The sequence below is a fragment of the Festucalex cinctus genome, chromosome 3 (assembly GCF_051991245.1).
Source record: "Festucalex cinctus isolate MCC-2025b chromosome 3, RoL_Fcin_1.0, whole genome shotgun sequence".
In the NCBI taxonomy this organism is placed as follows: Eukaryota; Metazoa; Chordata; class Actinopteri; order Syngnathiformes; family Syngnathidae; genus Festucalex; species Festucalex cinctus.
In genome coordinates this window covers 32341390-32354449 of record NC_135413.1, presented here as the reverse complement: position 1 = coordinate 32354449, position 13060 = coordinate 32341390, and the positions used below count along the sequence as shown (strand labels likewise).

General features: G+C 39.3%; 1 protein-coding gene across 2 annotated transcripts in view; it reads left to right on the top strand.

Moving 5' to 3' along the window:
• camk1db (calcium/calmodulin-dependent protein kinase 1Db) overlaps nucleotides 1-13060 on the top strand; it is a 26852-nt gene extending 13792 nt beyond the window's left edge. Inside the window, exons 2-11 of one of the 2 annotated variants that reach the window (XM_077517699.1) lie at nucleotides 1010-1141; nucleotides 2820-2894; nucleotides 3866-4004; nucleotides 4127-4253; nucleotides 5707-5782; nucleotides 6127-6239; nucleotides 8741-8819; nucleotides 10227-10314; nucleotides 10458-10654; nucleotides 11900-13060. In XM_077517699.1, the coding sequence (XP_077373825.1) occupies nucleotides 1010-1141; nucleotides 2820-2894; nucleotides 3866-4004; nucleotides 4127-4253; nucleotides 5707-5782; nucleotides 6127-6239; nucleotides 8741-8819; nucleotides 10227-10314; nucleotides 10458-10654; nucleotides 11900-12050 (1177 nt within the window). In that variant the 3' untranslated portion in view covers nucleotides 12051-13060. The remainder of the gene's footprint in view (nucleotides 1-1009; nucleotides 1142-2819; nucleotides 2895-3865; nucleotides 4005-4126; nucleotides 4254-5706; nucleotides 5783-6126; nucleotides 6240-8740; nucleotides 8820-10226; nucleotides 10315-10457; nucleotides 10655-11899) is intronic. The other variant, XM_077517700.1, reaches the window with a different exon arrangement.

Sequence of the window (13060 nt, the reverse complement as noted above, 5' to 3'; positions counted from 1 at the left end):
CACAATATGCTGTTTGTGTACTGTGGCTCGACTGGCGTGGAAATACAGTTGGCGCCTTGACTTGCGAGCAGTCTGTTCCGTGACAATGGCCATAACTCAATTTTTTTCGGATATGAGTGCCATCATTCTTGATCCGTTCTGTTCGGTTGATTTTTCTCAAGAGTAGCAACAATGTACCCGGGTCAATTTGACCCAGGCTATGTTACATCCTGTTCAACAATATTTGCCACTTTCATAACTAATATTTCAATCGACAACATTCTTAATGAAATACTACCATTTGTAGTTATTAAACTTTAAAATGGGTCAATTTGACCCTGGGTATGCTCAGTGTTCCAAAAGCATCCTGTGAAAAGTTGTTACAGCTCATTATGAACAGTTTTCATTGCAGATATGCATTTCTTATTGTTTGAGGGTGCCGAGTTTCATTTTTTTTGCTGCTGTGAGATTATGTCACTTGTGTGTGACACCCTTTCAACATCCTCTTTCCGGTTAATATCAAAATAAAGTGACTTAAAATCACATTTAAAATTATTCCCAAAAACACGTGTATTAAATTAATTACCAAAGACAAAAACGAAGGACATTTTTGCGATAATTAAAATTAGTTTTGTAAACATAAAAATGTAGTTTCAGTTAGTTTTTGTTTTTTAAAGTGCATTTTCGTTAATTTTATTCCGTTAGTGTTTTTTGAGTTTTAGTTTTAGTTTTTTGTTAGTTTTAAAATAACTAAAATAAATTTGATTTAAATAAGTAAAAAAAAATGTTTTAATTAAATATAAATAAATTAAGTTACAGTAAGGTTAATAAGTTAAGAAAAATGTAAGTAAAAAGTAGCTCTGGATTGTTATGAGAATGTAAAAAAAAAAAAACAGTTTTGTGGAAGTGTAGCTACTGAAAGTATTGTTGTATTCATACTTAAAATTGAAGGAAACACTGTTTTTTTCCTGAGTGCTTGTGAATCAGGCTAACTTTTTGTCTTTTTTTGTGTTTTTGGGTCTGGCTGCAGCGGCGCCTTCTCGGAGGTGGTGATGGCCCGCGAGAAGACGACGGGGAAGATGGTCGCCATCAAGTGCATCCCCAAGAAAGCTCTCAAAGGGAAGGAGATGAGTCTGGAGAACGAAATTGCCGTGCTGAGGAAGTAGGTAGTGCACCCGTCTCACTTTTTCTTTTTTCTTTTTTTGTTTACATATTTTGGACACTTTGATTGTTAAGGATTTTGTTTGAAATTGTTTGTTGATTTATTGACTCGATGAAGGGCGATAGAATAAATTTAACGGCAAGTTTATCAAAACATACTTCTGTTGTGTTTTTTTTTCTTTGCTAACCAAGCAGCGGAAGGTTTTTTTACTTTAAAAAAAAATGCTTAAGAAAGGTGCCTTGATGCAACCTTTAGGATACAATTGGTCACCCACGACCAATCTTGACAAGAGAAAGATCACAATATTGTGGTTAAAAAATAAAATAAAATAAAAAGCTCATACTAAAAAAAAGCACAATATTGTGAGTTTCTACATGACAGCAATGCATATAAACCACCTACAATCTCTAATAACAATATGGAGGCACTTACTTGCTAATGCAAGCACACATTGATCGCTTCACCAGCAAATTAGGTTCCCCTTCATCTGACAATTAGCATAGATTTGAAACATAGAAGGCCAAAACATCCCAAATGAAAATTAAATTGCACTAATAAACTATCCACTAGAGGGTGCTAGAACTGCACAAATGGAAATCAACCTGATTTTTTTTTTTTTTTTAACAGATGTGTTCCTTTTAAATATTGTGAACATGACGACGACGATATTGTGGCAGTTTTAATATTACGATATCACGATATTGTCCTTATTGTTACATCCCTAATGTAAATGTATAGGATCGTATGCCTTGGGAGGAGCAATATGGCGACCACAAAAGTCTTGGCCTGTCGGCTAGCCAGTAGTACAGTATAGATCTAAACCATCCATAATATGAGCTAAACCATCCATGAATAGTGAAAACGGGAAAATATTAACAAGATGGTTTTTTTTGTTTTTGTTTTTTAAATCTAAATAAGTAGAGGTTTCTGTGAATAAGCAGATTAGATCGACAGGCTGCATAATTTGATCTAAAGCCCATTAGCTTGCTGCTAACATATGCTGGACGGTCGTATCGTTTGGAAATTAGCATAGCATGTTTCTGCAATTCTGAACTTTGAAACGACATAAGGAGCAACAACAAATACAAAAAGCAGCTCCCTTTTCTTGTATTTTGTTCCCCCCCACAAAACGGATCTTATGTAAAAGTGGCGTGACACCCCCCCCCACGCTAATCTACGGGATTGCGTGCGTTCCATTCAACACCCACACGCCCACGCACGCACGACTCGGACGCCAGGTGATTCTGTCGTCCTCCGGAGCGCGATGGGTAAAACCCCCCCCCACCAACCCACCCCACCCCCGAGAAGCTCACTTATCAGTCACTACTCTCCGAATGTTGAGTCTAGTTGCCTGGTTACAGTTGCCATCCTCCGGCTATTTATTTTTTATTTTTCCTCCTTTTTATGGTTCTCTCCCAACGTTTTCTTGTCTGACGTCGCCTTTCATTAAAACGCGAGGCCTCATTTTGACATGACGAGGGAGGAAGGCCCCCTTTTTTCCCAAAACTCCCGCATGAATCGCCTCCATTGTTGCTCGGGAATTGCCGCTTCGTGACTCCATTGATTAGCGATCTGTCCTCCTCTTCCTCCCCCCTCATTCATAAAAACGTCTTTCACTTTTTCTTTTGCACTAACGATTAGCAAGGAAGATAATTGCGCCTCATCGTCTGTTCCGCAGGATAAAGCATGAGAATATCGTGGCTCTGGAGGACATTTATGAGAGCTCCAACCACCTGTACCTCATCATGCAGCTGTGAGTACGAGTCCAACCCCCCCAGTACCGCCCCCCTCCTCCACACGCTCCATTTTGCAACCGTCATTCTGTCTGGGTTGGAATGTTTTCATTTTGGAAACGCTACGAGAAGAACTACAACCCACATTCTTTATATTTGTTACGTGAAATTGTGGTCATTTATTTTTCATTGGGTGCCTCTGATTAATCTCAAAATCAAATTCAGCTGTTCTAGTAGGCTTTTTTTCCCCCATTTTTTGCAGAAGCTGAAATGATTTATGCTAACACTGACTTCTGTTTGGAGTCAAGGTTATTTTAGTTAAACGGACTTTACTTATTTAGCCATTTTTGGCAGTCAAACATTAATATTTTGTCTATAATTAATTTGATACGTTCATTATTTTTCACATACAATTAGTACCTTTTTAAAAACACATTTTGCAACTTGCTGTCGACTGAAAATGACATCACAAAGGGCTCAGGTAACCAATCACAGCTCAGCCTGTGAATGTCACATGACCAAACCTAGAGAACAGGTGAGCTGTGATTGGTCACCTGAGCCCTTGTGATGTGGTATAAATAAATAAATATATATATATATATATATATATATATATATATATATATATCGAGGCACTTATTCATCTGACCATTAGCGTGGATTTTAAACATAGAATTAAATTAAATTGTACTAAAAACTAGCCACCAGAGGGTGCTAGAACTGCACAAGTGGAAATCAACCAGACTTTTTTTTTTTTTTCAACAGATGTGTTGCATTTAAATATTTTGAACATGACGGCAACAATATTGTTGCAGTTTTATCACGATATCACGATATGCTTATATGGACTCTTGGAGTGTGAAAATGCCCAACCACATATTTGTCAATATTGTCAAAAAGTTGCGCCATCAAAATAACTCGGTAGTTGAGGATCCATTTTGAATTCAAAGCATGAAATGAATGAGATTTTTGTTGCCAAACGTGCGCCAAGGGTGTCGGGCGGCGAACTGTTTGACCGCATCGTGGAGAAGGGCTTCTACACCGAGATGGACGCCAGTCGGCTCATCCGGCAAGTTTTGGACGCCGTCAACTACCTCCACTCCATGGGCATCGTGCACAGGGACCTCAAGGTAGCGCAAAACGCAGGGCGACTCCATTATCAATTATCAATTGGATTGACCCGCCAGTCGGATTTGCCGAATTGACTCCTCCCCCATCCGCTTTTTTTTTTTTTTTTTTTTTTCCCCCCCAGCCAGAGAACCTCCTCTACTTTAGCCCGCACGACGAGTCCAAGATCATGATCAGTGACTTTGGCCTGTCCAAGATGGAGGGCACCGGCGACGTGATGGCCACCGCCTGCGGAACGCCGGGATACGTGGGTGAGCTCTGAGTGGGGAGAGAGCCCCGTCGTTGTTTTTGCTGACACGGAACTGAATTGCTTACAAAGACGTCGGGGCGGCCGAATCCAATCTGCCGCTAGCTGGGGTGTCAAAATTAGTGCATTCATTTAAAGTTCTTTTAATCCACACTCATTTTTAACAGCAGACACCTCCACTTCAAAATAATAATAATAATGCATATAGAGACTTGGGTCAAGTTGTATTTTACAATTTTTAAAATGAAATGTGCAGAATTTCAAAAAGTTATGTCATGTTAAGGATTAGCTCTCAATATGAAAAAAAAAAATACACTGAGCTGTCACCAACATCTAACAAATGCAATGATGCCATCTAGTGGCAGAAAAATTACCAACACACCAGTTTTTTTTTTTTTACAGTACATCTTTTCATTTTAACTCAATTTTATGAATTATTATGAATTATAATATTCACAAGTTACTTCATGTTAAAGATTAGATCGCTCTTAAAATTGAAGCGAAAACTGCACTGAGCTGTCACCAACATCTTACATATGCAATTATGCCATCTAGTGGCAGAAAAATGGCCAGCACAAATCAATACGTTTTTTTTTACAGCACAGTACATATTTTTCATTTTAACTCAATTTTATGAATTATTATGAATTATTATCTTCACAAGTTACTTCATGTTAAAGATTACATACCTCTTAAATGAAACGAAAAATGCACTGAGCTGTCACCAACGTCTTAAAAATGCAATTATGCCATCTAGTGGCAGATAAATGACCAACACAAACCATTATCAGTTTTTTTATTTTTTTTTACAGTACAGTACATCTTTTTATTTTAACCCAATTTTATGAATTATTATGAATTATAATATTCACAAGTTACGTCATGTTAAAGATTAGATCGCTCTTAAAATTGAAAAGAAAAATGCACTGAGCTGTCGCCAATGTCTTACAAATGCAATTATGCCATCTAGTAGCAGAAAAATGGCGTCAACATAATTAATATCACACTCATTTTTTACTGTACTGTATTACTGTACACTTTTATGTTCATGAGTATGAAAAATTATTGTTCATTTTATTGTACATTTAGAACAGTTAAAAAATTTGTGATTAATTGCGAGTTAACTATTGAATTCATGCGATATAAATTTAAAAAATGTAATTGGCTGACACCCCTAATCTTATAACCATCTGTCGGCGGCAGTCTGTGCAAATATGCCAAACTTTTTGTTGACGAAATTATCACTGTTCTGTTAGTTGAGAGGGTGTGCACATTTGTGCAACATTATCTTGGTTGTATATTTTACTCCCCTCAAAGTATTTTTTTTTTTTGGCGTTTGAATGACAGATCACATTAATGGTGGAAATGCTTATTTCCACTGTATGAATCCTGCAAAAAAATACAAATTAACTGTGACTATTTTGGATCTTGTTTGTTTGTTTCCGTTTTTGTTGCAGCACCGGAGGTGTTGGCGCAGAAGCCCTACAGTAAAGCGGTGGACTGCTGGTCTATAGGGGTCATCGCTTATATTCTGTAAGTCGTGTTTTCAAATAGAAAATAATCAAGGAAAGTGCAAACGTATCAGACAAATCTTACTTGGATTACTGTAAAGACGTATTTGTTTTGGCTACTTTCCATCACTGGCGCGGTTTATCCGCGGGATTTGCATTTCTTTTTCCGGATTATAGCAGCTTGTTTTGTTCCACTTTTTTTCCCCCTCTTCATATTAATGTAGTCTGTATAATCTGTTTTTTGCTATGAAAAAAAAATGTAAGTGCTAGCGAATGCGATTAGAGGGCAGCAAATCCCTTTCTTTTTTTTTTTTTTCATCCGGGTGACCTTCGTGGTTGACGGTCCGTCTCCGTTCTTTCTCCCAGGCTCTGCGGCTACCCGCCGTTCTACGACGAGAACGACTCCAAGCTCTTCGAGCAGATCCTCAAGGCCGACTACGAGTTTGACGCGCCGTACTGGGACGACATCTCCGATTCCGGTGAGAAAAACGCTCGCACGTTACGCCGCCGTCTCCTGATTGGTCGGTTTACCGATTTGGGGAAAATGTAGCAAATCGGAAGGTTTTAAGTACGTCGTTGCCACTGACATGAATATATGATTGGATAGCCGATAGCCGGTGCAAGCCGTTGAGGTCACAGGGCGGCCATCTTGCTCCTCCCATCTCGTGACCAGACTACGGTATAAACAATACGGTATACGTACAGATGAGACGTATTCATCACGTAGGCGGTGGCGGGGTGGTCACTATTTTTTAACAAATAAAAAAAATTAAAAATAAATTAGCCGTTGAAGTCACAGGGCGGCCATCTTGCTCCACCTATCTCGCGACCAGACTACAGTATAAACTATATACGGTATAGATGAGACGGATATGAAATGTAGCAAATCGGAAGGCTTGAGTACGTTGTTGCCACTGACATGAATATATGATTGGATAGCCGATAGCCGGTGCAAGCCCTTGAGGTCACAGGGCGGCCATCTTGCTCCTCCCATCTCGCGACCAGACTACGGTATAAACAATACGGTATACGTACAGATGAGACGTATTCATCTCGTAGGCGGTGGCGGGGTGGTCACTATTTTTTAACAAATAAAAAAAATTAAAAATAAATTAGCCGTTGAAGTCACAGGGCGGCCATCTTGCTCCGCCCATCTCGCGACCAGACTACGGTATAAACTATATACGGTATAGATGAGCTGGATACAGCTCGTAGGTGGTGGTGGGGTGGTCACTATTTTTTTAACCTAGCAAAATAAATAAATACAATTAAATAAATAAATAAATAAAATTAGCTGTTGAAGTCACAGGGTGGCCATCGAGCTCCTCCCGCCTCGCAAGTAGACTATTCTATAAACTATATGGCAGGGGTGTCAAACTCATGTTAGCTCAGGGGCCGCATAGAGGAAAATATTTTATCAAGTGGGCCGCATCGGGAAAAACCGGTATATAACTTAAAAACGATGTCCGTCATTTATACGCAGATTTTCGTGGACCAGCCCTAAATTACGAACTGTCATCATATTGTTCCGAAAAATAACATAAATGCAAATGGAACGCGGCAACAATTTGGCGGTACACGTTCCGGACGTGTTAAATCTACCTGATTTGCATATATATTGTTCCCAGAATGCATTGCGGGGCGCAGCTAATGAGGTTATGATGTTAATCCTTGTCATATTTAACACATTTATATCGGTCTATGATAAAAAAAAACAAATAAAATAATCTAATAATAATAATACTACTACTACTACTACTACTACTACTAATAATAATAATAATAATTTAACAAACCGTAACTTTAAGTTGTATGTAAAATAATGACATCCCGGACGATTCCCCCGTACAAGTTGCATTGCTCATCTGAGGACTGCTTGCGAATGTACAAATTTATTATGTTTTGACTGTCGACGGCTGATTAATTAGTCCAACATTACAATTTTATTTTATTTTTTTACTTTACAAAATCATCTCCCGGGCCGGATCAAACCCCTTTGCGGGCCTGATCCGGCCCGCGGGCCGTATGTTTGACACCACTGCTATATGGTATACATACAGACTAGACATATACAGCTCGTATGTGGTGGCGGAGTGGGAGGGTTTGTGGCGGGCTGGTCACTATTTTTTTTTTAACAAATAAAATAAATAAATTAGCCGTTGAAGTCACAGGCCGGCCATCTTGCTCCTCCCATCTCGTGACCAGACTACGGTATAAACTATACGGTATACGTACAGATTAGATATATACAGTATGGCGGTGGCGGGGTGGTCACTATTTTATAACGAGTATAATTAATTAATTAATTACCAAGTGGATGCTTTTAAGACCCCCTTTCTTTTATCGCTCAGCTCCTTAGACCCCAATATTAGATTTGGCAGAAGCATCTTTTGTTGAATTACAGTTATAATTCTTGAACAAAAAAATGAATAAAAAATACAAATTTCCTCTTGTAAACATCATTCATTATATCATTTATACATGTATTTAAGGCAAGTTGTAAAATGTCTGAAGTCCTCATGTTAAATTATGCTGTTTCTACTAAGCACCGCCTCAAATGTTCTCCAATTTCGATATTGTAAATGTATAGGATGGTATGCCGAGAAATGAGCAATATGGCCGCCTCGCGACTTCAAAAAGTCTTGGCCTGGCAGCTATCCAGTCATATATTCAGATCAGTGGTAGTTGCTAAGCTAAGCTCACCAAGCTGATAAAGCTACTGTGTCTTGTGTTTATCTGTTTTTCGTTATTAGCTGAAAGTCCTGTTTGAGTACGCCAGGCGAAGCCATATCACAAATAAAAAAAGTTACTTTAGCACCATCTAGTGGCATTTTTCCGCCAATCACATTTTAGCTGCATTTAATAGCAACTTGCCAAATACAAAAGGAGTCATTTACCGCCATCTTGTGGCATTGATAGTAAGTTACAAACCTCTTCCTGTGGGTACATTTTGAAGGTTTCAAAATTTTTATTCACACAGCCAAAGACTTCATCAGCTCTCTGATGGAGAAAGATCCCGAGAAGAGGTTCACATGTGACCAGGCGCTGGAGCATCCCTGGTGAGAAGGCGACAAACGCACGCACATCCTTATATCGGCGTGTGATTAATTTAAACGGCGGCGTGACGCAGATGAGTTTTTTTGTAAAAGCGGAGCGCACGTCCCCCCCAAAATTGTCTGTCGCCATGGCAGCCAGCTGCGAGGCGGCCTGTGTTGAGCTCCCTGGCGGATATCATCCGGCTGAATGAATGAGCGGCAATTAGCGGCGGGCGATGTCATCCTTGAAGAATGCGGGCGGCTTCATCGAGGCCGGCGCTAACGAGGGCGGGGGACGGCGTGCGACCGCGCTTGAGGTTTTCCGGACGAGCCGGCCGGTGCGAATGAAGCTTGGAAAACCGCAGCGACTTGTTTAGTAGAGGACAAACTAGTAGTGCGATGGATATTGTTAACTAGCCAACTTATTAGTGTCATCAAATTAATAAATTTCCAAGAGTCTATTTCTTTCTTGTAATAGCATTCATTATGTAGGCTGAATTTATTCTGCTGTTTATTTTTCGTCCAATCAGATTTTTGCCTCTGTGTTGCCGTGTGAATGTAATCCGCCCAGGCCTTCACAATCACTAGCTATATGTTCGCAGTGGGACTGTTGCTTTAACCGATCCGATTTCACGTCCGTCCTCAAAGAAATTCGATGACATCAACATTTTTCACTCTTCTGATTGGTTGATTTGTGTAATTGTGATGTGATTCAGTGGTGGATTTGTGAATTTCTTTCTCTCTCTCTCTCTCTCTCCTCTTTCTTTCTTTCTCTCTTTCTTTCTTTCTTTCTTTCTTTCTTTCTTCTCTTTCTCTGTCCTTTCTCTCTTTCTTTCTTTCTTTCTTTCTTTCTTCTCTTTCTCTCTGTCCTTTCTCTCTTTCATTCTATTTCTTTCTTGCTTTCTTTCTTTCTTGCTTTCTTCTCTCTTTTTCTTTCTTTCTTTCTTTCTTTCTTTCTTTCTCTTTCTCTCTTTTCTCTCTTTTTCTCTTTTTCTTTCTTTCTTTCTTTCTTTCTTTCTTTCTCTTTCTCTCTTTTCTCTCTTTTTCTCTTTTTTTCTCTTTCTTTTCTCTCTTTCTCTGTCCTTTCTCTCTCTTTCTTTTTCTTTGTTTATTTCTTTGTTTCTTTCTTTCTTTTTCACTCTTTCTCTCCTGTCTCTATTTCTTTCATACTTCTTCTCTCTTTTTCTCTCTCCTGTCTCTAATTCTTTCTCTTTCTTTCTTTCTTTCTTTCTTTCTTTCTTTCTTTCTTTCTTTCTTTCTCCCTCTTTCCTTTTCTCTCCTCTCTCTATTTCTTTTTCTCTCTTTCTGTTTCTTTCTCTCGCTTTCTTGCTCTCCTTCTCTTTCTTTCTTTCTTTCTTTATCTTTTCTCTCTCTTTTTCTCGCTTTCTCTCTATTTCTTTCTTTCTTTTTCTTCCCCCCCCCCCCTCCCAGGATCGCGGGAGGCACGGCCCTGTGCAAGAACATTCACGAGTCCGTCAGCCGGCAGATGCGCAAAAACTTTGCTAAAAGCAAATGGCGGGTAAGTGCATGAAAGCATGCAAGTGATTTTTTTTTTTTTTTGCAACCCATTATAATATGACGTGATATTCATCCGCAGAAGCTGCATGGACGCGACTCTTGTTGGTTATTTTTGAAAACTTTTTTCCCCTTTTAATCCAAAAGTGTCTCCTGCTGCGTGTGCGTTTTGTAGCAAGCCTTCAACGCCACGGCGGTGATCCGCCACATGCGGCGCTTGCAGCTGGGCACCAGCTTCGGCAGCAGCATCCACGGCGGCAGCGCCGCCGCCTCCAACGCTGCCGGCAGAGCGCCGCCGGCCAAGAGCCAGTCGGTGGACTGCGCCCCGCTCAGCATCCACGACTGTGAGTGCAGCAACTTCAATCATCTGCTCCTCATTTACTTGCTGGCTACAAATTAGGATGCAGGTCATGTTTTTTTTTTTCCTGAATGCAAATGGCAGTCAGCGTAATTTTCACGTCAACTGTTAAAGAACAATTTGAAGGCTTTTTTTTTTTTATTTTTATTTTTTTTTACAATATTTTTTTAGTCACATTTTAGAGAAATGCGAGCACACAAAAAAAACATATGGAACACAATGAATAAAAAATTTGAAGGCTTTTTTTCTAAATATTTTTATTCACATCTTATAAAAATGGAAGGACAAAAAAAGACACTAAATCGAACAATTTGAAGGCTTTTTTTTAAAACGATATTTTTATTCACATTTTATAAAAATACAAGGTCACAAAAACAAACAAACCCATACTAAACAAAGCACAAAAAAGAAAAATTTGAAGGCTTTTTAACCAGCCTTTTTTTCTGATTAATAAAAACCTAGTTTTTGTTTAAAAAAAAAAAAAAAAAGCACTGTTCCAAATTATTATGCACAGCAGTGTTTCAACTTTCAGGACATATTTTTTAATGTATTGTAAAGAATTGAAAAATGACTTTTTTTTTGTCAGAAAACTTTTTTTCTACTTTTTTTTTTTTGAGAGAGGGCTCTATTTACTGATTTATTTTTAGTTTGGATTTTTTTGGTTTTTGGTTTGTTTTTTTCACATGCGTTTTGTTTTTCGTTTATCGAAAAACGTTGAAAATTATAAATATTGGGGAGGAAAATTTTTTTTTTTTGAAAAATTACCCCTTTTTTGTTAGAAACCTTTTTTTTCTATTTTTTTACTTGTATAACTTTTTTTGTGGCGAACGGGCTCATTTACCCATTTATTATTTTTATTTTATTTAATAAAATATTGGGAAAAAAATAAACTTTTTTTTTTTAATTACCCCTTGTTTCTTCTGCTGATTACTTAAAAAAAGTGGAAAAATAGTTTTTAAAAGCTATTAATTGTATGCAAACAAAAATAATGTAGTTATCAAATCCATTCTGGACAAAATATTAACTTTTTACTGCTGAAAATGGCTCAATGAGTCAAGTATCCTGTTTTTTAATATATATATTTTTAAAATCTTGAAAGGTCAGTCAAACTATTGCAAAATGTCTGCTTTGAAAATGGCCGCCATTCAATGTTGTAAATCCCAATTGAAAAAAAGTTTCCAACTTTTTTGCAATGTTTGCTTTTGCAATCTCCTTTTTTTTTTGCCCTCAGGTCCTCCCATGGCCCCGCTGACCCCCTCCGTCAAAGCGTCCAATCAGGACTCGGAGGCGTCGTCCACTCCCTTGCGCGAGGAGCCGGCGTTGGTGGCCGAGCCGATCATGCCCCGCCCCTCCACCGTCACGGTCATCCACACGGGGACTAAATGACGCCAGGTTCCGCGGGAGGTGAGTTGGGAGACCACGGAGCTTTAAGACTGGAGGGGGGGGGGGGGGGGAGTCTCCGCCCCCTACCGGGCCTCGTGATTCCGAGTGGTCGCCCAGCTCGCACATCTCGCCGCCTCCAAAAATTTTCCGGAGGAATTGAAGGAGCTCGAGGAAAAAGAGGGATGAACTCCGCTCAGTGTTCGGGCTTGTTAAGGAAACGCGGGGGAAGCGCCGGGTTTTAAAAAGGGAAATTGTTTTTTCTTTGTATCCAAGCTGCTGTCGGCGTCGTCCAATCAGATGCTCCGATGTATGCCTTGTGTAAATATTCCGCCGGGAGCCAAATGGGGGAGAAGCTTTTTTTTTTTTTTTTTTTTGCGCTGTGCTGAATCATGGTGACGTCATCATCATCGTCCGCGCCCCCGTTGACCTTTCACTCCGCCGCGTCAGGCGAATGTATCGGGCGACTTTGAGGTCCTCGTCGACCCGCAAGAGGACAAACGGGAGTTCTCAGGGATGTTGCTTGAAGTGAACCAAACCCACCCGCGACCCCCCCCCCCCAACCAACCAACACTGTGTATTGATTGTTATTCTCATGTGCCAATCGGAGCGTTTTGCTTCCTTTCTGTAAATTGCTCGTCGTCGGTGGTAAACGCGAATCTCAAAAAGTTTGTGATGTTCGACTTTGGGCGAGAAATGTCAGGATGAACCTAACGTGCACTCTGACCTTTGACAGGTGAAATTAATTTGACCTTGTCCAGCAGTTTGGTTTTTAAAATTATTTATGTATTTAAGATGGATGTCTCAAAAACAGTGGAAGGCATGCTAAGTGTCCACACTTTTTTTTTTTTTTTTTTTAAAGAAGAGACATAAATTTACCCTATAGTCATTTCAGGGGTTTTCCATGGTGTGACAACGATGCACTCTAAAGTGGCCACACCAGCCCGAAGTCCCTGTCCATATGCTGGCTGTTTAATCTAACTTTAAAAAATAAATAAATAAATAAAAATAA